This window comes from Pagrus pagrus, assembly GCF_965226575.1.
Source record: "Pagrus pagrus genome assembly, chromosome: 13".
In the NCBI taxonomy this organism is placed as follows: Eukaryota; Metazoa; Chordata; class Actinopteri; order Spariformes; family Sparidae; genus Pagrus; species Pagrus pagrus.
The window spans coordinates 20,815,509-20,843,101 of NC_140197.1; the positions used below are offsets into that span (position 1 = coordinate 20,815,509).

Consider the following 27,593-nt stretch of genomic DNA (forward strand, 5'->3'; position numbering starts at 1 on the left):
CAGTTAGGTAAATAAAACATCGCCGAGAGATCAAAGTCCCACTGAAAAGAGCTTCAAATATACTTACTGTGTATTTTCAATAGTTGTGATAAAGCTGTTTGAACAGCAGGGGGCGACAAACTCCACAGAGGTGAAGCAGAGCTGGAGGGAGCTGTTCTTTCAGCACCACAGCTTCACACACACATCATCATCATCATCATCATCATCATCACCATCTCTGAGCTAATGCTGCACACTAATTACACAGGAGTCGGTCATTTTTTAACCAAAGAAATGTGATGAATTAAAAAAAGGGTCGAGTTCATGAATTCAAACCCCTTCAGCACGACCGGCGCCAGACTCCAGGCTCATCCTCATCCTCGCTGCTGATTGTCATTCATGGAGAATCATAATCAGAGGATGACACGGTGTCTGCCTATTTGCAAAGCAAAAAAAACAAAAGACAAAAAAACAAATACATCGCTGTTATTCATGACGAGAAATGAGTGGAGGACATGGGAGTGGGGATGACTTCGTGAGGGAGCGCTGCAACAATTGGATCGGACAATAATAAACGGCTGAATCTCAGCCTGTGTGCACAATTCAGCGATCCTCCATCTACCTTTGCAAAGAGAGAGAGAGAGAGAGAGTCCACCATCGCAACACCCCCTCCTTCCGCCCCCTCCACTCACAGAAACGGAATTAAAAAAAAAAAAAAATCTTTAATATCTTTCCAGCAACGAGCCTCCATTGCTGCAGCGCCGAGCACACACACACACACGCACGCACACACGCACACACACACATACACATGCATATATATACACTGTGGGGCTTTTAAAGCGTCACCGGAGAGAAAGACAGAAAGAAAGAAAGAAAGAAAGAAAGAAAGAAAGAAGAGGAAGCAGAATCGAGAGGCAGCTTCTTTCACACTCATCATCCTGAGAGAAGAAGAAGAAGGAGGAGGAGGAGGAAGAGGAGGAGGAGGAGGAGGAGGAGGGAGAGCCTGAATGTACTGAATGTATACTGCCGCTGACACTGACATCGTGACAACACCAGCAGCTCTGTCTGTGGATCTGTGCGGGTCCCTGATTGTGTAATATATATATATTTTTTATCTTCCTCCTGCAAGCGGCCGAACCTGCATCCGAGCGCGCAAAGCAGAGACAGGAGAAGAAGAAGAAGAAGAAGAAGAAGAAGAAGAGGAAGAAGAAGAAGAAGAGGAGGAGGAGGAGGGTGATTGCAACATTCATCAGAATTTATTTTCCTTCCTATTACATGGCGCAAGGGCTATACAAACGGGACCGTCCTGGGTGTGATACTGCCACGGTGAATTTGGATATTCAAGCAGCAGCAGCAGCAGCAGAGGCAGCGGCGGCGGCAGCATCCTCCTCCATCCCCGGGACAACGCGCATCATCCTCGGCTGCGGCGGCGCCCACACCGACTCCTCGTCCTCCTCCTGCCGGCTCTATGTCGAGTGATGGTCGGCTTGCCTTGCTGGATGCTCCCCGCTCTCTCCGGATCGTCGACGACCGAACCTCCTCTGACCGCAGACCCCCATTTTCGGCGGAAACCTTCCCAGAGCTATAGGGCTACATATGGAAACTGGGGATCAGAATTTTAGGAAAAAGGAAAATCTGCGCGGTTAATTTCATTTCATTTTTTTTCCCCTTTGTTTTTTATCGGTTTCAATCTGTTTGCGTGTGTTTTTTAAAAAAGCCTGCTCGATTAATTAATTTATTTGTTGAGCCTTGGTTTCCTCACCCCGCCGTGTAAAGGGTTGGTTTGTGGTCTTTTTTTCTTTTAACCCGTTATATTATTGCTTTCAGGACTTGAATCCGTCTCTTTTGTTTCCACTAATATGATAGATTCCCCTGCTGTCCTTCGTTTTCCTCCCCACTTTATTATCTCCTTGCTTTTTTCCCAAAACACACTAGAACAATAATATAAATAGCCTAATAGTCTTTAGGGTATAGATATACTTCTGAATTCTTACTAGTAAACGCAATGTTATAACCTCTGACTAAAGTAACTGTAACTCACTGTAACAGACATATTGAACTGTTGTACTGTAAGCCTGCCATTACTCCAACACCGCGCCCCCCCACACCACCACCACCACCACCACCTCCAACCATCTCTGTGCTCCATTTGAGCTCACGTTAATGCAGCTCTGTGCTCAGCTGTAACCTTTACAAATCAAGAAACAGGCTCTTTTTCGCTTCTTTTCGCAGGCCTGTAGAGAACAGTCCACGCCAGGCTCGTACTCTGCCGCTGTAGGCTTTAGGACATAAATACTCAGTGTTGTTACTCACTTTTGCTGCTATATCTGCAGCTGAAGGCCTTCTGAAGGGCTGTCGTCCTCTGCACACCTGATTTTTCAACAACAAAAATCTTTCTGGGTGTTCAGAAAGTAAGAACAAACAGAGAGGAGAGACATCACTGCCTCTTCCTCTCTTCCCCCCCCTCTCTCCAAAAAGCCATCCTCAGTTTTTCTCTTGTTTTGGTCCTCACCCAAACGCAACCATAAGGTTCCTACCGCATCCTCCTCCTCCTTCTTCCCTCTCCTTCCGCTCGAGTATATCCCGGTTTTTCGGTTTGATTTGGTCCCGCAAATTTTCAAATATTTACTTCCTGTACATCAAGAGGAAAGGGGGTCCCCCTTTCATGGAATGCGGAAACATGGGTCTGTTCGACCGCGGAGTCCAGATGCTGCTGACCACGGTGGGAGCCTTCGCGGCCTTCAGCCTCATGACCATCGCGGTCGGCACGGACTACTGGCTGTACTCCCGCGGCGTCTGCAGGACCAAGTCCATGAGCGAGAACGAGACCAGCAAGAAGAACGAGGAGGTGATGACCCACTCGGGCCTGTGGAGGACATGCTGCTTGGAAGGTAAGAGCAAACTCTCTCTGCTGCTCAACAAGCCCCCCAAACATGCCTTCATTTGTGGGCTTTGCAGCTGCCAGTGTCCGGGTGTCAAGTTCTTCTTGGCTTTTTCCTTCCATGACACTTGGCAGTGTAAGGACGCATCTGTTTCTGTTGAAATCTCACTGCATTCATACACCTGAAATCCAAGAATGACAAGGTCTCTGTTTTGGGACCCCCCTCAAGGGGTTGCAAGATAAATGTGAGGGGTTGCGAGGTTATTAAAAGGACACAAAAGAGGAAAAATCCTCTACCTCTTCGCCTTCCAACATTTCTCTAATGTCGAAACATACTGGACGGTTTTCCTTCATCCTGACTCCGATTAAACAATCGCTTTTTGGTTGAAAAGTCACATACAGCTTGTGATTTGAAAAGGTTGCGAGGCACAAAAAAACTGAGAAAGTCTCCACCTAAGTCCGTACATTTATCTCCTGCATGCAGAGTGACCCCCCCAAGGGGTTGGGAGATAAATCTTGAGGGTTGCAAGGTTATTTAAAGGACAGACGAGAGGAAACATCCTAATTCTGACACTTCTACTCCTCACATTTCTGTAATTGCGGACCGTTTTACTTCTGCGTGTCTCTATTGAAATATTACTTTTCAGCTGAAGACGCACGCAGCCTGTGACTCCTTTTTAAAAGGTTGCGTGGTGAGATAAACTGAGACCATCAAGACTAAAACCCTCCACTTAAGTCCATACTAATACAATTCTTTCACCTCCCGCAGGCAGAGCGAGGCAGGTTTCCATTTTAAGACCCCCCTCAAGGGGTTTGCGAGATAAACATGAGGGGTCACGAGTTTATTTAACTAATATGAGAGGAGGAAAATCCTGTCTGTCCTTTAATTTTACTCTAATTTTATTTTTATTTGACAGTTTCCCTTCAATCTCACAAAGAAAAATCATCTCTCTGTTGAAGAGATGCATTTCGGTCAACATTGCTACTTTTTAAGGGGTCACGAGGCCTTAAAGGAACGTGGATATATGCTTTAATCTGGACTAATATGCTGTAGTTCTTTAGGGTGTTCAGCTCCGGCAGGCAGGGTAAAGCAGTTTCTGGTTGCAGCCTGAAGCTGTTGCATAAAAGCCTCCCACACTACTCTGTAACTCTAGTCAGACATTCGAGTTTAAATAATGAAATAATAACATATTCAGGAGCTGTAGTTAGGAAGGAACCTTCATCATACATCAGCCTGATCTATTGGCAAACCAATACAACGGTCTCACCCTAATTAAGGGACACTGCATTGGTTCTGTCCAGGTAAAGAGGATGTGACACAGGTCCAGCACTTCAGACAGGGTGTTTATTTTTAAAAGTAAAGTCACGGCAGAAGAGATGAACCTCTGTCAACAACCTTGACGATGGCGGGGCTCGTCGTCTAACCTTTAACCCGGCCGCGTCCGGTGCTTTCCGAGATGTCAAGCAGCCTCTCGTCCTGAGCGCGCGCAGGTTTTTCGAGACAACCTCCCGCGTCTGCCCTGTCAGACGGAGGCGGCGTGCTTCCTGTCATGTTCCAGTGGAGGCACCGACTCTGACACTGTGACCTTGTGAGGGCGCAGAGCATTACAAATCTGCTCATCGTCTTAGCTGTGAGACCCTGAAAGGCCGCGGTGTCTGACTTCATGCTCCTCTGTCTCCTGTGATAAGCAGCCAGACTCTGAGCACCTTCTGTTCAAAGATTAATGGCTGGTTTGAAGCAAGAAGTCCAATTTAAAGACACTAGCGATGTATAAAATGATTTGACTCCGTGAAAGGGTCACTCGTACTGATACAAGCTCACCTCGGCTTTCCAGAGCTGCAAAGTGAGTTTAAAGTCATTGTTCAAACTTCACTGTTATGGTTCAATATCATTGCTCTCGTAGCGTCATTGTTAGCCAGAACGGGCAGCTGTTTTAACTGAATAAGCTCCAATAAAACAACTGTACCTGCTCAGCACTAGACGGAAACAGAAAGGCCCAGATCGAGCTGCTTGGTGCACATGTGGAGCCAGGCTGCATGCGCAACCAGCCATCATATGTAATTAATGGATAGAGCAGTGTGACTCCCTGCACCATGCACTAAAAAGTTGAGATTATTTCAATCTAAATAGACAAATATTTCCCTCACTAGCTGGTAGAGACCAAAAAAGAGCTAAAAGAGAGTGAGACGAAGATCAGTTGGACACAAAATCAACTCCAATAAGGTCACAAATGAACCTAAAAGGTGATGATATGTCAGTTTTGTGTTCACGACATGCTTCAACTTCCCCCAAGTGCTAAAAAAAACCTGCAGGTGTAAGGTTTGATTAGGTTTAGGCACAAAAACAACGCGGTCAGAATGCAACAATGAAACGGGAAACCAAACAGTGGCCTCTTGTGTCAAAGTCTGACGTTTTCTTGGAAGGACAGTCTCTCCCTTTTGAGGAGGACTTCAAACCTCAATACTTCTTGATTATTGCACTGTGCCCTTGCCAATATCTGCCTGGCCAGCACCAAGAAGTTGGCTCTGACTGCTTGGTCAGATTCTGAGTCTTGTTTACAGATTTGTTTGATCAATTCTTCGATTTCTTCAGGGAAAGTTCTTGAATGGCTCTTTGTGTTTGGACGCAGAGTCAGCCGGTGGAGCGGGTCGTCCAGGTGTCGAAGTTACCTTGAGCAAGACTGAAGCCCCTGATTGTAATGTGCTCGAGAGGAAAAGTGTTCCCACCAAGCAGAGAAAGATATGGAAAGAAGTTATACCAAAATTAGAATATCCCACTGGTACAACTATCGAAAAAGTTTTTGATCACAGCGTTTACACCTCAGCTGCTCAAGTGTCAGAAACAGAAAACTGTGGTCTCACTTTTACGACTCCAGATGTGAGTTTGTGAAGGTGTCACAAAGAGTTTCAGAGAAACTATCCGGGTAGATACAAGAGATCACACTGAATGCTGATACAGTGCTCCGGTGTATTAACTCTTCCTACAATGATAACATTAATGTACATAGGATTAATCACAGCTGGGGTGTAATTGTGACAGTGACTGGCCTTTACCCCTGCCAGGCCATTATTTAATTGGCAAACAAAACGGCACCGAGTCAAGACGAGATCAGGACATCACACTCTTGGCCCGGCGTGTGTGTGTATGTTGCTTTTGTGTGGGCACAATGAGAACGTCTCCCTTTGAATCCGAGATCAAAATGGCAGGAAATAAACCCAGATTTGTCATTTGTGATTCATGAATGATCCCCGGCCCAGAAGAGGCGAGGGAGTGAAAGAAAAGGGGGCCAGTGCATTTACTTACCAGGGTCAGATTCATTTAAATTCTAATTCAAATGACTTCCTGCTCAGGAAATTGGGTCTTAAAAAGCGAGTACATTTAATTATAGGTAGTTTGCACGTTTTAAACCAAAAATCGGGGGGAGTATTAAAAAATAGAAAAGTACAGAGCGGATGCAGCTGGAGAGAGGCAGAGATGAGCACGCTGCGAACCCAGCCTTGTTTCAGCACAGATAATCAGGAGGAGTGATATCAATTTTAACATTTCAGATGTTAATTAGGCTTCAGTTTGCAGCACAGCGCAATTAATTCAAAGTGCCAAGATGACTAGCATTCATCTTTCCCCCAGCTCCTCTTAAACGAAGTCTTACTGGTGATCAGGCAGCGACTGAGGCTGCAAATGGTTGAAGTAGTCGCTCCGTCCTTATCGCAGCAGAGAACACAGACTGTGTGTTTGGCAGCGCGGGCCCACACATCCTGCTCGCAGAGTGGACACAGGTGGGCGACGGTTTGTGTTTGTATAACCAGCTACAGGAGAGGAGAACCTGTGAAAAGGCAAAATGGGAATACCCACACTGGGTTGTTCAACACCCTCACCTCTGCTTCACTCACCGCTTGTCAGAGAAACACCAACAGAGAAAAATAATCTCACTCCCGGAAGAAGAAAGGGCTGTGTATCTGGCAGAGGAGCGTACGTAGGTTTGGTTTCAGACAAAATGAAGTCAAATACATACAGTACCTTGCATAATGTATCACAGATTTCCAAGCCAACTGGACGTATTTTAATGCATGTTCATCGGCTCTTCAGTGCAGCATTTTGCATCTATGAACATTTTATGTGTAAATCTGAGAAATAAGGTCGGCAAAATGTAAGCTACAATGCTAATTAACAAAGAGCAGAGTGCAAAACATTCAAGTTAACTGGTTTGGGGTCAGGTTAAAGGTGCACTATGTAGTTTTGGAAAAGAAATGCAAACACAGGAAGGTAATATTCATAGTATTAATAAGGTAATGATAGAAACTTATTTGATCAATGTCCTTCAGTAACTGAATAAAAAAGCTGACCTCAAAAATAAATGAGGTCCCCGTAACTCCTCTGTGGCTCCAGCGATGTCACTCAGTGTTAAGTTGCATTCTGGGTAATGTAGGCCTCAGATTTGAAAAGAAGTCCACTCGGTTTAGCATCGCACTCTGACAACACTGTTGGATTCATGATGGACAGTTTATATTCCAGTCTTTCTTCATCCTTTTCAAAACCTGGTGCCTACATTACCCACAATGCCACTAGGTGACATCACTTATCAGATAACATGCAGCTTCCTCTGGAGCCACAAAAGGCTTTATACTACTATTTTCTTTCATACTCCCATAAGACCCATTAACACACTTTAATTTTTGAGCCAGGGCCCTCATATTTGGGTCTAGTAGCTCGTGATAACAAGGTATGTCAGATTAAGAATTCAGTCGCTGTTCAACAAATGATTCAGATACATATTTAATCAACAATTAGCCTGAGTAAATATGAGCATCGGATCAGACTCTGTATTGGCACATAGATACATTAAAGGACTCAGGCGAAAACATCTTCGTCGTAATATGCCTGATATATACATTGTGTCTCAGTATTATTGCTTTAATGATCACCAGCCAAGTGCAATAGTTATGAAGATGCATTAAAGGTCAAACGGTGCAGTTTGGGATGTATTACTCTCCGGGGAAGATCACTTGTCCTGAGATCTGATTGGTTCCAGTACCTTCAGATGATTATTATCGGAGCTCACGCGGAGACCATTCGAACAGGAAGAATTTCATAACTATTCAGCACATTAGGGTCCAGTTATGTCATTTCGACAGTCATGTTAGAGCTGCAACGATTGGTTAAATAATTGATGAGTCGATCAGCAGAACATTAGATAAGAACTATTTTTCTGGTTCCAGCTTCTCCAGTAGGAGGATTTTCAGCTTTCTTCTGTTTGATATCTTCGTAAAATGAACATTTTTAGGTTTTTGGACTGTTGGTCAGAGAAAACAAGACATATGAAGATGTCACCAAGACTATTAATTGAATAAGTGGCAGTTTTAGATTACTTGTTGCTGTTTTCATAGTCCTGAAGCTCGATCCCCATATAAATATCTGAAAATATAACATTAATATGTCTCAACATGTCAGTTGGATTTCATTTTTTATTTGTTCTGCATTAGTTTTGCTTCTTGGATCAGTTTTGTAAACTGGCTCAAGTGAAGACAGGATTTTGATCAAGATATCTGACAAAAGCCAGAAGGCATCTCTGGCTGTTTCAATCTTCAGAGGTAGAACCTGCACCTTATGGTCCTCCATTGCAGATGTTAAGCATTTTGGATGTGTGCAATTCAGACTTGCACTCTTGAGGCGGTATTAAACTTCCAGTGATTGTGTTTCCACAAACACAGATGTGGCTGCGTCAGTGTGGGTGCAGAGAGAGATTCAGCTGCTGAGGCATGAGCCGTGCGCACAGTAAACATGTGTGTTGCTGATGAATCGGGCCCTGGAGGCCGCCGCTCCTCCGTCCTATCTGGGACGACTTTAAGAGCAGTCGCTGTGCCCCCCTGTGCTCCCAGCCAGGTGTAGCGCTCTGCGTTTGCTGCTAATCTGAGGCATTCATCTTCATTACAGCGCCGCCCTCAGGCTCCACAGTGGCGAGGAGGAGAGAGAGAGAGAGAGAGTCAGGGAGGAGGCGTGGGAGAGAAATGGTGGACCCCGTGATGAAGGAGGGCGACCATGGTGTCTGATGTTTTGTCTTTTATTACCTGAAGACGTGTCTGTTAAGGCTCATAATTCAATGTGCTTGCTCTTTTCTCTTGAAAATCACAAACTGCAGGGAGTGCCATGTAATGTCCTTCATGTCCACTCCACAGAGCTTCATCCAGGACTGCAAGTTATATCTACTTTCGGCCATGCTAGCAGCTCTGCGAAGCTGTTCTGCACAGCGGCGCGGTGCTAACATTAGCATGCTAACATGCACACAGTGCTAATATGCGGATGTTTTGGAAGCAAGTTTACCATGTTCGTCATCTTATTTTAGCCTGTTAGGATGCTAACATATTTGCTAATTAGCGCAAAGCTGAGTTTGATGGGAATGTCATTAGTTTTGGTCATTAACCAAACTAAGATTTTTAACTCAACTTTAACTGATATTCTGGCAATAAGAAGACACATATGAGATATATTAGTGACACAGTTTACCAAAGTCCAGTAGAAGTAATGACCTCGCAAATGTTTTCTTATTCTGTGTCAACAAGGTTTTGGCCTCTTTCTCCTTTAAAGTTGCAATTTAAAATAATTTTAGTTGAAAACCTTTAAAAAATGAACTAAAATTATCCACTAAATGTGAAAAAATACAAGTTTTGACATTATGACATGAATGAAATATGTTGAAGAGATCTACTGGAGTTGGCATGCTATCAGGCTAGCCCAGCCGTCCTGGTCTTAAGCTCCTGTGCTACCAATGGGAACACTCTGTCAGTGCTCCAAGCCCTCAGACCAGGCCGCTTACTTCGTGGCTAACTTGGCTAGCCAGCTAACGGCAGCTACAGTTAGTAGCATTTAGCAGTTTTCTGGTGATAAGATAGCCGGTGCCCAATTATTACATATTGCACCTTTAACTTTTGAGTTGTAGCCATGGAAACGTGTTCTTTTCACCTGCACCATCATGCACGTTAGTTTTCTTCACACGACAGAGATTATTTACCAAAAAGCTTTCCTTTTTTTTTTTTTTTTTTTTTTTTAGCTGAAATGGCTTCAGCAAGGCATCCCACGGCTCCCACTGATCACTACAGATCACAGTTCACTCATACTGCCTCATGATTTTATGTATGAGCATGTGGGAGTATCAATGAAGTGTACATACATGCATTTAAAACACATGTGGGAGTATGTTGTGTGTGTGCTTTAGCGTACTTAAACGTGTTTGAATGACGATGTTTGTATGTGTGTGTGTGTACAGCAGAGAGGCAGGATGAGAGGCAGGCCTGAGATAAAAGCAGATAGCAGAGCGGAGCGGCAAAGAAGAGCGGGATTAGTCTCATAGTCCAATCAGATAAGGATTACCCAGCTGGAGTATGCCCACCCAGGCTAATGTCCTGGCCCTAAAGTGGCATTACACTGTATTATGACACCGATCCACTGTACACCCAGCTGCATGGGCCGGATTACAGTTAGTCACAAGTTGAGAGCAGCGTGGATGAAAAAAAATGTATTCAGGGCCTCGCAGCCACTTGTTGAAGCAGAAACCGAGTCTTGCCTCCTCCGTCTCCCCTCAGCTGCTGGTGTAAAGTGACTGAGCTCTACTGCACTGCACTGTCACTCTGCCCTGCAGCCGGCGATGGATGGGATTCATTTTGCCCTCGCCTGCCTTCCATTGAAGCTCCGCTGAGACTGCAGACAGTCGCTGCCGAACACAACTGTTTTATTGGTCTCCACCTTGCCCTCTCTATTGCCCACTAAGGCCAAATTACAGGCCAGACATTACCGGATTAGGCTGAGGCCGGAGACAGTCTTAAGAGCAGTGCAGGACTGTGTTGTGTTTTGCTGTCGAGGTCTCCGTTTGTTATAATTCTTCAGTTACAGCGATGTGCATCAACAGACTCTGGTACCCGGGTATCAGTGTAGAGTTCATTGATTGTGTTTGAGTGCAGCCTCAGGTCTGTTTAGGTTTGACACCAGTGCTGTTACGATGTAGCACAAAATAGTATAAACAATACAGTATTTGCGATATGAACTGGGGTTTTTTTTGTTATTTTTTATTCTCCAACTGACCTCAGGGGCAGCCATTTTAAATCTGCATCATAAAACTTCTGCCTAGAAGATGATAGTAGCCTGTTCGTGTAAAAGTGTAAGCTTTAAAAACAGAAGTGACAGCAGATCGACCAAATAGCTTGGACACTGGCAGAAAAATGGTACCAACTTGTAGAGCTTCAAACGGCTGACTGGCTTACTTACAGGTTGAGGGAGGTTCACTGGGTTCATCTCAGCTGCCTGTCCTAGGAGCTCCAGGTTGGACTCCAGTAGGTTCAAACACTAAAGTTACAAATAACACTAACCGATCGACCAGCAACTGTCATGTTCTGCAAGGTAAAATACTGTTTTATCGAAGTAGTCTGGTGGATTTGAAGAGAGCGCAGATGTACATAAGAGCTTTGGTTCCCCATTCAACAGGTCCGCCATCGTGATGAGTTGTGATATGATGTTCGTTTCGCACAACATGATTGGTTGATGCTGTCCTTCGCGCTGCTAATGCTGTCGAGTAATGTTAAATACGTCATGAAACCAACTTGCAGTAGCCATCCGTGTTATTGACAGAACCCAACGCGACAAACGTCACATCGTCATGATCTGTTTGTCACTTTACTCTTCTGGAGCGCAGGGAAAAGGTTTTGGCGAGCAGGCACATGGAGAACAGAGGAACGGGTCGTCAGATCCGCGGAAAAGAGCCGGCAAACCGGTTTGTAATTAAGGATTTAAAATTCACTTGTCACTCATGGTGATTAACGGGGCACAGCGGGCGGGCATGCTGCTCCACCAGGAACATCTATAAATGGACAAAAGGGCGCAGATTCAAGAGGTTATTTTTGTAACATTTTACTTCTGATAGTGCTTCTGTTTAAACCATCGAAGGAAGAAACAACTCTGTTTATATTACATTACAATGTACAAAGGAAAATGGAGATTTAAAGAAAACACTTGGAGTGTGAAGAAAGACTCCATTATGATTCCCCCTCTTGTCTATTAATAGTCACGTCTCGGCTGCTTCGTGTGGCGGCGTTCGTCCGTCCTGACCGAGTCTGTGAGATGAGATGGACAGTAGACGGGTGTGATGGTGTGGTAATTGGTTTAGTGTATGATTAATGGCTCAGATGGGTATGGTCGATGGGAGAGAGGTTGTAAACTTCAGTGGCACTCTCCCATAAATGTTGTCACCCGCTCAGCGCGAGGACCCCTCCACCCCCAGCCCCCCCCACTCCCTCAGCATCGGCTATAAATTAAAAAATAAATAAATAAAAGCATTAAAGACGGGGCATGCGTCAAAGGAGGAGCAGCGTTTCAGTTACTACATAATAATTATCCCCTCTGACCCCCGACACAGCAGTATCACTGTGCGTCTGTGTGAGTGTGTGGCTCTAGCTTTGATTTACACGTGTTATTTTTAGCTGCAGTTGGTCCTGCTGGGTGGGGTCTATCTTTATCCCACATGACCAGAGAACAAATCAATACCAAACATACCCTGGGCCAGTCTCTGTGTAAGCACACTGTGTGGCACCAGACCATGATAGGTGAGCACTGCTGACTGCCTGGTAGCAGCACGAGCATTTCCATGTCAGCTTACAACTGTAACTCAACATGTTTCCATTTAAAACAGGATTTTGGGACAAAACCAAACCAAAAATCTGTCACTTGAAAGGTGGCTGTGTCACAACCAGTGTAAGTAGGCTGTGTACTGTATGTAGCCACGTTTTGTCACATTTTGCCTAATAGTGGATAGAGGAGACGAGAATATTGCAGCAGAGTGGTTTGTAAAGTTTCTCTGAATATTTAAGTAGCAAACTACAAATGTTTCAGAACTGCTTTCTGTGCTTAAATGAAGCTAAAGCCAGCAGTTGGTTATCTTAGCCTAGCATTAAGAATGGCAACAGCTAGCTTTTTTATAAATCCACCAACCAGCATCTCCAAAACTCACTAATAAACACACAAAATCGTATTTATTAATTCTTTTCAAAAACTACAGTGTAAAAACAACAGGTAGTCGTTTTAAGAATGGTGATAAACACGACTGCTCCCCAGCTGAGACCTGATGGCAAGAACCTTAACCCTCAGACAGAGCCAAGCTAGGTGCTTCCCCGTTTCCAGTCTTGGTGCTAAGTCAACTCGCTTCTCAGCAACATGTGCACAGCATTTGAGTCCAAGATAAACTTCCCTACGACGACAAAGTGTCTCGTATCATACCTCATCATATCGTATCGTATCATATCGTACCATACCATACCGCACCGTACCGTACCACTTCATATCGTATTGTATCGTACCTCATTGTACCTCATTGTATCGTATCGTACCGTACCGTACCGTACCGTACCGTACCGTATAAACAAGATTAATTTATTTGTTATATACAGTACATATACATGCACATAAAATGGTATATAGAGAGCAGAAACAGTTAGTTGATTGTTCGATTAGAATATTAATTAGCAGCTTTTTGATTTCGATAATGAAGTTATTTATCACACAAAAATGCCAAATGAGTAAAACTCAGACAAAACATGGAATATGAAGACACCACCTTGCTTTCTTGGAATCAGATTTCCATGATTTTTCACTGTTTTCTGAGATTTTATCGACAAAAATATCGATTGATTTATCAAGTGAGGAAAATAATCTCGCGGATCAATCAATAAATAACGCACTACATTGGTTGATCACGCCTCTCAAACCACTGCAGCTTTCAAAGGTCAGAGGTCAAGAGCAGAAGTGTAATCCAGTGTTATCAGCCTCCACAAACACTGTCTTCTGTTTGCTCTCAGCCACTGTTTATTAAACAAATGTTGTTCCCTTGAAAATGTAAAGTTTCCACGTTAAAGTGGTTTGAATACCCACTCGATTTTCACTGAGATTGCACTCTGATTACATAGAATTGATCCTCTTACAATGAAAGTGTAATTACCAGCAGGCCAATCTCTGACTCCATCGCAGCAGAGCTCCTTTCTGTTCCACTTCAGCGGCCGTATCCTTAAGCTGTGGAAACATCCCAAAGAGACCCTGTAGTAAATGATAATTAACTGCAGATACAATCCATTCATTTTAAGGAGGTGCGATTCACTCGTTTTTTTTCCTGCAATGGCACAGAGAAAGTACGACAATCTGCCTTTTGATTAATTGGTGGTGTCTGCGGTGCAGTTCATTTGCAATCTATTATGCCGTATTTGCTTTGTGTCAGAATGCAGCCCAAACACACTGCATCATCTCAGAGAGGGGGGGGGGAAGGAGCGGGCGCAAAGTTAGGGTCTGTTTGGTGGCTTTACACCAATTGGATGTACGACTGCCAGCTGATAATGATGATAATAATAATAATGTCTGTGTGTCTTTTTAAAGGGTCACAAAAAGATCATTTCACACATTCTGGTGCAGTTTTGTTTGGGAATAATTCTTCTCTAGAGGGACTTTAAATAAACTGTTGACAGTGAAGAACAGTATCTCTGTTAAGACATGTTGCTGTTGAGTTTATTAGTTTTTTGATGTGTGTAATATTATTATTAGATCACTTTCTGTGGAATCATAACAGAACTTCATTACAGCTTTGTTACAGCAAAGCTTGTCAAACATGGAGATCTGCTGCCGTTCTCTGATTTATATTTCTGTAAATTTAATATCTGAGGGTCTGTAACCGGCGACACTTTTCACTATTTTGTGACACTTTATGGACAAAAATGAATGAACTACTCATCAAAATAATCATTAGTTGGGGCCCTAAATAAAATGATTACATCTTGTCACTGTTTTAAAAAATTCGGGGTGTTTCCAGGCGAACCAACTCATTTTTTTGCGTTACAGATCTGAAGTTTTTCTTTTGATTTAATTCACAATGGGACATAGTTTATAGGGTTCAGCATACTTGAGCTAAAATTGAAGAAGATTAACTGATTTTCTGAACAACATCAAATTTATCTGCAACTTTTTCAATGAATCGTTTAAAAAACATTTTTTGTGCCAAAACTGCAACATTTCACTCTTTCCAGCTTCTGAAACATGAATATTTTCTTGTTTTCTTGGTCTTCCATGATACAACACTGAATATTTTGGGGTTTTAGACTTCTGGTAAGACAAAAGATGTCACCTTGAGCTATGAGATGGGCATTTTTTGCAATTAGACATCGTAGAGCTCAAAGCAGTAATCAATAGTGAAACTAAACATAAAGCACAATGGCCAGAGAAATAGATAAAGATAAATAAAAAGTGATTTGGGTGAAGTGACCCTTTAACATGTGATTATTAGTATGAACTAAATACGAAGACTTCTTCTAATAAACAAACAAACAGCTGAGAAAAGACGACAGCGATGTTCCCACCTCTGCAAAGCCCTCTTAGCACCTAGTGGGAGAGCGAGAGTCTCAGGTCTGGATCTTGGAAGGGGGGGAGGGGGATGCTGAGGGTTTCTGTGGCTGAGCTGTGGGTCACCGCCCCGGGCCGGTTGGAGGACAGAGGAGGACGACTGGAGGTAACGCCAGCAGGGCAGAGTCTGAGCATGACAGATGGAGAAGTGAACACAGGGCACATATAGAGGGCAAGGAGGATGGAGGCAGAGAGCATGAAGCACTTCTACAGTAACATTAAACAGCCGGTCTGTGAGGATGAAGGTGATCCGGTCCAGATGGCTCAGGATCAGTGCAGGTGTGTGTCTGTATTTAAAGTGTATATACAGGACAAGGCTTTGCTGTGTATTCAGATATCAGATGTCTTTGGTGTTTGACATCCAATATGATTGATTTGTTTTCTGTGCAACAATGCAACGACACCAGACAGTGTTGTAATTTCAGACAGACAGTTGAGCTGAGGATTGATTTTTTTCTGAACTGCAGACACTGTAACAGGTTGTGTTCTTCTTATCCTCACCTGTGGCCCTTTCAACACTATTGATTATTCTGTTGATTATTTTCCCGATTATCCTTTAGTGAGCGAAGAGGCCGTCCCGTCTGCTCGTGAACGCACAGAGGGCGTGATCCTCCTGTTTGCTGCTGTCTGGTGTTTACCGCTGCACGTTCATGGTGACGTAGAGAGGAGGGAGGGGGATGCTCGCTGCAAAACGGACAGGAAGTTGGCTAAAACGCTTGCACCAGCTTTAAACAATAACCACCTTTTTCAGAAAAACCAACAAGACAAAGAGTCTGCAGCCATGCTAGCGGCTCTGTGAGGCTGAACATGTCATACAGTGGTGTTTTTTAGCTAAATGCTTTCATGTATTCGTCATTCGTCTGGACCAAAGTGCTGTACCAACAACGCCGTCCTTAACGATAACACTTTTATACATTATTATTTTATTTCACTTTCCTCCTAGATTTTTAAATTGATTTCATTTTTCCAGACAGATTTTCATCAAATAAAAAAAATAAAAAAATTGAAGTAGGTCCGGTGTCATCAGAGGCATAGCACGTCCTTTGGCAGCCGTATTGATGGCGAAGCCCTCGAGGCACCGAGCTGGCCTCTGTGGCTGCCCTGTCTGTCTCCGAGGACGTCAGATCTGCCTGTCAGTGTGACGCTGCTCAGATGGTCATGTTTACTGCACTCCAGAGTGACTATTTACTGCAGTCGACAGGGCTGGCAGACCCCACTGTCACAGCAAATGGTGCTGTTGGGAAAACAAACAGTTGTAATGAGATTGTATCTGTCAAATGAGACTACCGAAACCGCTTCGATCCAAAGCGGTATAAGACGGAGTTCACTGACGGGGTTAATCTTTGGAAGTTTGACAGTTCAAACTGCACCACCGGTATGATTTTTATTTCAGTGACTGTTGAATGTGACCTAACTTTAATTGATTCAGACGCTGTTTGTTCTATCACTCACATGTCTAGCTGGAGCAGCTTGATAGAGTGAGTTGGGCGTTTAACCTGAAGGATGATGATTTAATAGGCCTCCTACAGGAAATGATGTAAACCTGGTGTCTGGGAAAGGCTGACACTCGATTATTCATGTCTGTGGAGGTACGTACTGCGACTCTAACGCTTAGACAAAGCGTCGGCCAAACTGCTGACGACGCTGCTGATTTTCGCCGGGATAAAAAGACAACGCCGCGCTAATCTGCGGATCAGAGCGAATCAGGGAATTTGTCAAAATGAAGTGGCCGCTGTTATCATCGCTACATCCTGATGTAGGCGAGGATAAGGTGTTGCTAAGTCCACTGAGGAGGATGATGTAATTTCCAGGAGAGCATGCTGCCTCTCTCCTCCCCCTCTCTTCTGTCCTGTGTGTGTGTGTGTGTGTGTGTGTGTGTGTGTGTGCGTGTGTGTGTGTGTGCAGGCATGTGTGAGCGCTCACCTTCATGTCTGTGTGTTTCTGTGAGCAGTAAGGAACAGGATGAATTTTTAATGAGGAGCAGCGTGGCTTCCCTTTGCTCCCTCAGATCACTTTCCAGGACAGGGAGTCTCTCATGATCATGGCAGCATGCACACAGGCAGCTCTGGGTGAGAAAGAGCCACGCACACACACACACACACACACACACACACACACACGTATTACATGTTTTCACCTGGAAATGACTGCAGATGTCACACAGATGTGCACGTGTATGTTTTTCTCCTTCCTCTCAGCAGTGAGTGTGTCGTTGCAGCTGTGTGTCTGTAATCGCCCCGTATTGTGTGTGTGTGTGTTTAATGTGTCATGCAGTGACATCACCACGGTGAGGGCCTACGCTGTGCCGGTCTTTAGGATGACTGCATGAACAAGTTGTGAAAATGAATCTTTTATTTACCCACAGTGTTCCTCATACCACTCGCTCCGGGGCAGCTCAGCCACAAAGTCAGAACACAACTAGTATTCAAGGCCGCGTGTCTGGGAATTGAGGGAAAATAAACTGAATATAAGAGCCTACAGCTCCTCTCTTCCCGATCCACATGTCTGCATTGATCACTGAACAAAATCTAATCATCTATGCCCTCGCTGGCGCCATGCCAATTAAGTATTAGACAGCAGAAGGGTGAGAATTACCAGAGCAGTCTGATTAGATTATTCTGAAGTGAGCTCAGACTGTGATATGCAGGTTATATGTTGTAGGCATGTGGACATTGTGTCCTTCACAATGATTAAGACGTTGCTGCAGATACAGGGATCGAACATACATATGTATAAGGTCGGGCGCTCTTTGAAATCTTTCATAATTTAATATAACAAATGCTAATATAACCCTGTCATTCATTATTCTGCTGACTGTTTTAGAAAACAGTGTTTAACAGTCAGTGTTTATTCAAACAGCCAAGATTATTTCCTGAAAAAAGTTCAGTATACATTTTGTCAAATTAGTAATTAAATCAGAGAATAAGTAAACAGGAATAAGAAACATAATCTGGACACTGTAAAGCACATCTCATAGCATTAATATTTGCTCTGTTCCAGTGACATAGTCCTAATATTGAACATGCTAGCGTACTAGCATATCTTACTTGTTAATGTCAATGTTAAGTTACACCCGTGCTGTGCCTGATGCGACAAGGCAAAGTGTCGAAAGAAGGCCAATTTAGTTTTTTTCTGTTGTTTGTAATGCGAAAAGGTGAGCAAACAATGTGTTGTTCTGAGAAATGTAACTGTCAACTATGCCAATAGAGTTGTCACAGCTAAAGTGTTAGCAAACAGCTGCCTACTTACACATTGAGCCGAGAACGAGAAATATGTGAATCTGTTTGTAGTCCTTTTTGCTCTGGTTTGGTCTCCACCAGCTGCTGAGAAGATCGCCTGGCCCTTCAGTCGCTTTCTATTACCAGTCGTCGACTGTTTTAGTGACTACATTCAGTTTCATTTTGTTTTACTTCAACCGCACTCACATCATATCTTTTCATAATGTAATGAGAAGAAGTGGGAAATAAGGTTCATGTCAGATTCTTAGTTACGAGTCAAGGAAAACTGGTAAAATCTGAAAGGGAGGAACGCTAATCACTTAAAAGGAGCTATATACAGTTTGTGGAGTTAATGAGTATCTATGTAATAATGATAGTGAATATGTGTGAGCTTTAAAAATCAAAACATGGAGCTAAAGCAGCCAAAAGCTACGGATTTGTGTTGATTCTCGGCGGGTCTGGCAGTACTAGCAACCCATTTGATTCCATGTTAACACCAACAGTCATAGCACGAGCAACACAGGTACAACTAATACATTAATGATAAGCTGTTTTCCAGATAAGTGCCCATGTTAGTCATGCCGCCTTGCACAATAATACCAGGGTGGTGGAGGCGGCTCAGCTGAATGAAATGCAGTTTGTGTTTGGGATCCAAAAACAAAAAAACCAAGTCGTTATCTATTCAACCCTCGTGCTGATGGAAAGTCGGGTAAAGTTTTTTTGTCCACAAAACATTTATGGAGCTTCACAGCAAAAAAGTGTTGCAGCATTCTCCTAAACAACTGAAGTAGATGGGGATTAGATTTCATTTTTGGCTAAAAAACGCACACCTGTGGTTTCCATGCAGGGAGAATGACCTATTGTTCCCAAATCAGAGTATGAGGGAAACTTTTCCACACGCCCAACACATATCCACACTTTACATTCCCACAATCCTATTTTCAGTGTCGTCTTTCAGAGCGCCACTCTTCTCACGCTAATGCATTTTTCTAATTTTAGCCGGAATTGATCAATTTGTGATTCTGCTCGGATAGACGTGCCGAGACGAGCACTCAGACTGTCTGTGTGTTTCGTGGATTTTCCAGCTTTCATCATACAGTGCAGGTTTGATGAAACACTGTAGCTGTCAGAACGCGCCGCTTTATGGATCCTTTCAATAGATTTTTCAGCACACACAGTCCGCGGTTGAAGAAGAACTGGTCATTATCTTGTACTTATATTGTCGGCTCTAATGTGAGTGTTGGTACTCTGGCTTTGTCAAATTCAGCAAAAGCAAACAGTGACCTTGTTGATCGACGCTCTTCATCTGGAGGATTTTATTCATCTCCACTATATTTCCTCTGTTTACGCCCCTTTGATTCACCCGTCATGTTGCATATTTATTAATTTCACCGACTGCAGCCGCTCCGGCGTGCGTGCCCTTGAAAGGTCACCCGACAAAATGGACATTTGCTGATCGCCGTACATATTTCACTTCGCTCATTAACTATATGGAGTCGGACGAGCTCTGTCCGTGTGTGATTCTCAAACGGAAAGATGTAGGTCACACTCTTCTCCGAACGTCATCTCTCAAAAATGTGCTCGTAGTACGCAGAGAGACAGGCTCGTCACCGCGAAACGCTAACCACATACAGGCTTAATTAAAACGATTACCCAGTGGAATTAAGTGCCGATCACATGGCCTCTCATCTCCTCTAACCAGGCCCCGCTTCCCTTTTCCAGAGGCCATAATATTACATTTCTCCAGCAGCTACGTGGGGATTTAACTGAAGAGAAAGACACAGGGAAGGATGGGAGGAGGAATCAAAAGAGGCAGTGAAGAATTGGCGGGGAGAAAACTGTGTTCAAGAGGACGTTTGTCTTATATCAGAGGAGGGGGAGCGTTGGGGGGGAGGTGTGTTGTGAGCACACACTCTCTCACATGGACACATACATCCCCAGCAGCAGCATTTACATAGATGTAATGAAAGAGGGAAATGGATGAATACAAGCCTCCATCCATCTAGCCATCTTGCCTGCCCTCCCTTCGCCGCCGTCCCCTTAAACTCCCCCCTTTTTTTTTTTTCTCCTCCTCCTCCTCCCAGCATGCCGCGCTGCTCGCCGCTGCAGCAGGGCAAGAGATGACATGTGGACACTCAGTGAATTGCCAATCGCCACCGAGAGAGAGAGCGAGAGAGAGAGAGGGAGGGAGGGAGAGAGGGAGAGGGGAGGTGGTTTGACGCATCCAGACTGCAACCATTGGCTTTTTTTTTTTTTTTTTTTTTTTTCCTACATTAAAGATTAGAAAAAAAGAACTGCAGAGAAGCACTACACTGAATACTGGATGTATCTCCCCCCCTTTCTCCTCTCTCCAAGTCTCTCCCTCCTCACCCCCTTTTGCTTCTCTGACCCTCTCTCACGCTACCTCACCCTCTCCCTCCCTCTCCCTCTCACATACTTTCAGCTCAGGAAGAGAAATCAATAGCCACAAATTAATCATTCTGCCTTGGGCAGTCCAAAGGAGGAGGTGGTGGTTGGGGTGGGGGGGCAGGAGGGGAGTGGGGGCGCCAGAGAGCGGGGCGTTTAGAGAGCTACAGGAAGGTATTAGGAGCGATTTCTGGAGACGTTAAGAATTTAGGGAGTTTGGGACCACACACACACACACACACACACACACACACACACCTCGACTATAAGAAGAGAGTGTGAGCGAAACGCTGCAATAGGTGTGTTGAGGCTGAAGCAACAGAGCTGTGAGTTTGGAGGGCATTCAAGGGACAACTGGAGCTGCGGGAGAGTTGTGAAAGTTTACTCCGGGAAACATATTTAAGGTTGTGTGTTGACCAGCGTGCTCGTCAAGTAATAAAAATGTGGCACTGCTGATTCGAACGCTAAGGAGCAGAGAACGCGAACACAGCGGAGCGCAGCGTGACTTTCTGTCGGTCGTCAGAGCAGCGTTGCGGCGGCATACTGGTTTCAAGGTGCGCCGTGGTATGATCAGTTACTACCAAAGTAGTGTTAAGGGTAGTGTGAAGGTAATGGGGATGGAAATGTGCAAATAATGACCGTCGTAACAGAATAGTTCCATCTTAAATTCATTTTACTGCCTCACATTCACTCTTAAACACCTATGTTTCAAGAGCAGAACGTAGCAGGATTAGAGTATTTTAGATATAAGATCATAAAATACTTGTCTCATAATCATCTGTGAGGACGTCTCAATCAGGTTGTGGCCGTGGAGATCCATTCCAACGCCCTCCCGCTCTCCTGTATGCTGACTCAAAGTCAGTGATACACATGTCACTGTGTGACGGTGTTGCTCTGGCATGTTGGTATGGAGGATGTGTCCGACGAAAGACACGTGAGGTGATTCGAGGAGCGAGGCTCGTCTTTTCTACGACAACCTGTAAAAACAAGAGTTTCTCAGGCACGGCGCGGATCCTCAGCAGTCGCTATTCATTTCTGTTTTTCCAAAGCACTTCCATTTTATGACACCGCATTTGGTATATTTTAAAATAAGGGTTGAGACTTCATAAAATAAAAGTGAATAACTCTGCATTTTAGTGTTCAGATATATTACGCTGCCTCAGACAATTCAATTTGTAGTCCCGGGCATAAAGCAGCTGTCTCACAACGCCGGAGTTTGTCTCTCCTGCTGATGTGTGATGCCGGGCTGAGCTACTGTATTGCACCTCAGAGAACTTGCTGTAATTGGCAGAGATGGGAAAGGTGACTTTGACAGTGTGAGCACGCATTTTCTGATTCACAACTGTTATCTCTGCTTTTAAAATTGAGCTCGGCTTTGGTGGAAAAGCTCAAATACCCTTCAGATGAGTCCACAAAGTCAGGGCGCCGCTCGCTGTCGACGGAGCACGTTTTGATGACATCAGACTCTTTGGCTTTGAGAGAGAGAGAGAGAGAGAGAGGTTCACGATCACAAATATTGATCAGCCTGTCCGAAGCCCTAGGAATCATGGGAATTTGGAAACTGAGTAATGTTTGCACTTGAGAGACATCCAATAGTATCCAAGACGGCACAAGATTTGTAATGTGGCCGTGAGATATTGTGTTTACAGTAAAGCAGCATTAGTCACTCTCGCAGGCTTATTCCCCCCCCCCCCCCCCCCCCAGCTGTCCGAACCCCCGCCGTCATATTCATCACTACCCGAACATAACGGCGTTTACCTCACCTCACCTTTATTGGAAATTGCTGCTCTGAGTTTGGCTTTTCTGCCTCTGAGTGCGTTTGTCTTTGTGCTAAGACTTTGTTATCTCTCCCCAATAACCTTATCTATGAAGCTGCTCAAGTGTTGCTGAGGTCTGCAGTTTTCAGGAACAAGAGGACGCTGATGGAATTATTAAAATTGAGTGAAACCTCCGTTTAAATCGTTACTGGAGCACGAGCAGTTACATGACTCGCACACACCGCTAACATCGCTGTTTGTGGTCAAAATTGCGTCAAGTATAGCATCTGGTTTATTGTCGCAGTGGTCGCTTTGGTGAAATTCTTATCATTTGTCGACCCTTATTAGTTTAATAAAGGTCGATAAATTTGGGAGTTTGGGATGTTTGCTGGTATATTATATGTTGTAGAACAAAACATAAAATCTTATGACCTTATTTCAGGGCATTTAACCAAAAAAAACATTCAAAAGATCCAACTTCCAGATGAGGGAACCAGAAATGCAAAAATGCTGCGCTAACTTATGTCTGGGTTTCAGACTCATTCCTGTGGTTACTTTTAGCTTACTGAAATAGTAAGCTAAAAGTAAAGTACTGTAGAAACAGCTTGAATAGTTAGCTAAAAATATTCTTTAAAATATTTAACTGAAAGCAGCCTAGGCTATAGTGACACAGTTGAAAGGGAAAGCTTAACAAAGCATCGTCAAAACAGCTAAAACTAGTCTGAGTGGATAAGAAGTTGGCTAAAAGTAGCCTAGTATAGTAACAGCTAGAATAGAAACAAATACAATATAAACAGTGAAAATATTTAGCTAAAAGTATTGGATAAATGGTTAAAATAGCTAAAAGTAGCCTAGTGTAGGCCTATAAACAGTTAGCTAACTGCTAGCTAGCTAAGTAATGAGTAGGCCTAAACAGTCAAAATATTTGCAAGTTGGACAAATGGTTGAAATTGTAGACAGTGCATTTGTATGAGAACATTCTCCTAACAACATCCACTTTTAAGGTAACTAAAATTGTTGAGATTTTTAACTTTCAGCGCTGGGAACCGCATGCTTTGTTGCTTATTTGTTTGATATTCTGGGGTTATTTCAGTTAAAATGGATGCTGATGGTAATTTTACCAAGAAGAGGATAGGATAGGTAATTCGGTTTCAAATGCAAAAAGGAAAAAGAAAACGCCTCACAAGGTTTCGGTGCACAAAAAGCCGTCTAAAAATTCCCACAACTAGACGAAGAACTATACCTAGGCCTTTGTTAAAAAAGGAAGTATGTTCCCCATCTGCCAGTTCTCACTCCACTCAAAACAACAAGTACTTTGTTTGCCTGAGGAAAGGCCTCTCTCTCTCTCACACACACACACACACACACACAGTAATACAGGCACAGTGGTGGTGGGAGTGATCTTTTATCAGACGCTTTTCAGAGGAGAAAAAAAACAAAAAGAAGATGAGGGCATTGTACAAAAGAGAGGAGAGCGAGGGTGTTCAGATTAATATCATATGCTGGGAGGAGAGGGATGTCAGGGACCAGGCTAAAGCAAAGACGCAAGGAAAACCTTACGAGGCGATCTTTAGTGAGGACAGCACGAAATTAATGTTCACTTTCTTGTCAAGTTAGCTTAGCTTAGCATAAAGACTGGAAAAAGAGGGAAGCAGCTAGCCTGACTTTGTCCGAAGGTAACACAATATGCTACCCATCACCTCTAAATCTCACTAATTAACATGTTACATCTCAGTCAGGTCAGTCAGTCAACTGAGGACCTTCGACACTGCAGTAAATACTGATAAGTCTTTTTCCAGGCGCTGAAATCCTTCCTGAACTTGTTGTGACTAACAGATTTGTGTGCTTCCACCCTTGAGCCCATAAAAGGACAGACAGAGATCTCATTCTTGATCTTTAAAAAAATCTTGCATAAGACCGCTGCTCACACCGTCCCCATCGGTCTGTCCATCTCTCGAGGAGTTGGCGGCGAGCGACTGGCCCACACTTCGAGGATGCGGTGTAAGTGAGCCATTTCCGGATGACGATGACTTATCGCTCCATGTGTTATTAGCGAGAGATGGAACACAAAACATCCTGTTTTCAGTGCAAAGAAAGACTGACATATGAACATGGGAGTGAATCATAATCACTGTAAATGTAGCCAACTGTAAAAAGTATCTCTCACTCCCCCTCTGATATGATTCTGGCTCTAATATCCAGGCTGGATGGATGGATTGATGCTCGGATGAGCTCCAGAACATTTCTCTTCTCTTCTAAACACACAAGAGGACCTTCCTTGCTGCTTTAATTCTTTTAAATAGACGGAGAGCTGTGTTATCCAACTCTGACGTCGATGTTGGGACAATATCAACAGCAGCCACAAGCCATCATAACTTGGAGTGGTGTATATCAGGTCTTGGCGCTGGATGTTCTGTAGCTATAACCTGATACTCCGCTGGTTCCGCTGTTGGCAGAGGCCGGGCTGAACATTATGTACCGTGGGAATGATCCTGAGTACTACTCTACCATATCACCGCTGTGTTTGTTTACAGTTAAAGTTCCCATGAAGTCAAAATCGCTGTTGTAAATGTTTTTTTTCATACCTCACAATGACACCAGAATCAGACCCAACGATGGCAAAAAAGGCTGTTTTGCAGGGATTTTTGTGGTATTTTAAAAGTTTTGTTACTTCATTAGAAATGTTGATGACTCACCCTGCACTCGGGGGCGTATGTTCATTTGTCGTTCAATGAACGCTTTCTTTATTTTATGACGTTTGCCATGGATGTGTAAAAAAAGAGGAACGTCACCAAAGGAGCGTTTTGTGGATATACCTCACCGAAGTCACTATAGAGGGAGAATACTCACAACAGGTCTCTTGCTTAAATATTTATGTACTGTCTAAACTCTTGACCTACTAGTTGAGATTGTGCCAGACATCTCCACTCTGCTTCTAAAGTAAGAACTGGAGATATTTTGTGTTACTTTAAGAAGGACAAATCCCCAACCAGCTGTCAGTGTTACACCATAATCTGTCTCCCATTATATTCTGTGAACAGCGTTTTATATACGTTCTTGTGCATGTAAAAGATCTTGAAAGTTAGAAGGTCAAAGTCCGCACCAACAGAAGCTCCTTTCTCCCACAGAAAATGCTGCTCCTGAAACGCCTCACCAGTAGTCCCGCCTTTAATTCTGTGACTCACGCTACCTTACCGAATCACACATTTGCATAATGTATAGCTAGCGGCTAGTTTGGCACATGAGAATTTATTTAGCACAGCTGCTTTGTTGTTGTTAGCGGTGCCTGCTCAGGCGTGTGTGAGCCGGCCAATCAGAGGAGACTGGGTATTGAGGAGGCGGGCCTTAAAGAGACAGGAGCTGAAAACAACGTGTTTCAAACAGAGGGGGAATAAAGAGCTGCAGCAGAGTGTAGGGCAGTGTTTTCTGGCGGTAAGCATGTTTAAGGTCACAGTACAGGTCTGCAGTACTTTTGTGATCATGTAAAAACACTACAACACACAGAACAAAGCAGATTTTCTTCATAAATGCGCTCCAGCTGAAGAGAAACCTGTGTGCATATGCTGGTTTTCATACCAGTGTGATGTGCCTGTGTGAGATGGTGAAGGGAAGAGTAGGCGGGTGGCTGAACACATCATATTTGGGTAGAGAGGGTGTGTGTGTGTGTGTGTGTGTGTGTGTGTGTGTGTTGCTGAGAGCAGTGCTGAAGTGCATTTAACAGGCTGGGAGGGCGATCAGGACCCCCAACACCCTGCGAAACAGGAGGGTGAGTCAGCCGCTCTGCAGACCTTCACTCAGAACACAGTTAACATAACGTCTTGTTGTCTGAAAAAAAAATATCAACATATTTTGCACAGTACAAAAGAAAACAGCAATCAATTTCCTCCCCTCCCAAATCACACGTTTCACACAATCTGATTTCCTGCAGAATAGTTTTGAATCAAACAAAGTCAACAGCCAGAGGAAGAACAGCAGCTCTCACCGGTGAAACTGAAGATCTGTGGCTCAGACCAGATGATTTAAGAGGATTTCGGTTTGAAATGTATCCAAGAAATGTCTTTGATTTGGGTTTTTGACAAGATTTTTTCAAACAGTTTTGTCTGGCAGCAATGTCAACATCGCGATTTACCCGATTACCCAGCATGCTCTCTGCTCTTTGAGTGTTTTGACTTCTCTTTGACTCTTTTTCTCCCTCCATTTACATTTACATTAAACTTTAATTGACACCTTATTCAGAGTGATTACGTTGTGCGGACGAGCGGGCGGTTCAGTGTCGTGCTCAAGGACACTTCCTGTTCCTGATATTGTCAAGATCATAAAACGTTAAAACCATTACACTGTAGTACAGTAATATCAGCAATAACAGATACATACCTCACAGTAAATAGTTAATCTCCCTCTCTCTCTCTTTTCTGCTGTATTCTTGTAGCTCTCTCTATCATTCCTGTCTCAGTGTGTGTTTCACTTCTCATACAGTAATCGTTATAATCCGGTGAAACAGCTGCATCGACTACCTTTGATTTGTGATCTTTTATAGTCGCCCCCCCTCCCCCCCTCTCAGATCTGTCCTCAAGTGTTCCCACTGTTATTAACGGCGTTCAGGGAGCCAGTTGATTTAAATAAGAGTGCGGCACGTTCGTGAGATCAATGTGCAGCTGTTTTAAGAGGGAATTTATGACACCCAGCCGCCGTCCCACTGTGCTCACTGTGCAGATTTTGCGCTGATACCGTGAGCTCGCTTCCAGGCCGTGCGATGTAAATCATAGGAAGAGGTCGGCGGCGGGGTCAAATCATTTAGGGTTTCATCACAGCGAATGAGCGTCAGCTGCAACTTCATCATCACCGGCGCGGAGAGGTGAACAATCCTGCGTGCAGATACCTCAGTGCTGCTGCCAGTTTATTGAAGTGAGCTGAATTGAGTGTGATGT

General features: G+C 43.9%; 1 protein-coding gene across 1 annotated transcript in view; it reads left to right on the forward strand.

Moving 5' to 3' along the window:
* The first annotated feature begins 740 nt into the window (after positions 1–740).
* The window catches only part of cacng2a (calcium channel, voltage-dependent, gamma subunit 2a), a 60,669-nt gene continuing 33,816 nt past the window's right edge, over positions 741–27,593 (forward strand). The window contains exon 1 of the mRNA XM_084371305.1: positions 741–2,873. Within this exon, the coding sequence (XP_084227431.1) occupies positions 2,648–2,873 (226 nt within the window). The 5' untranslated portion in view covers positions 741–2,647. The remainder of the gene's footprint in view (positions 2,874–27,593) is intronic.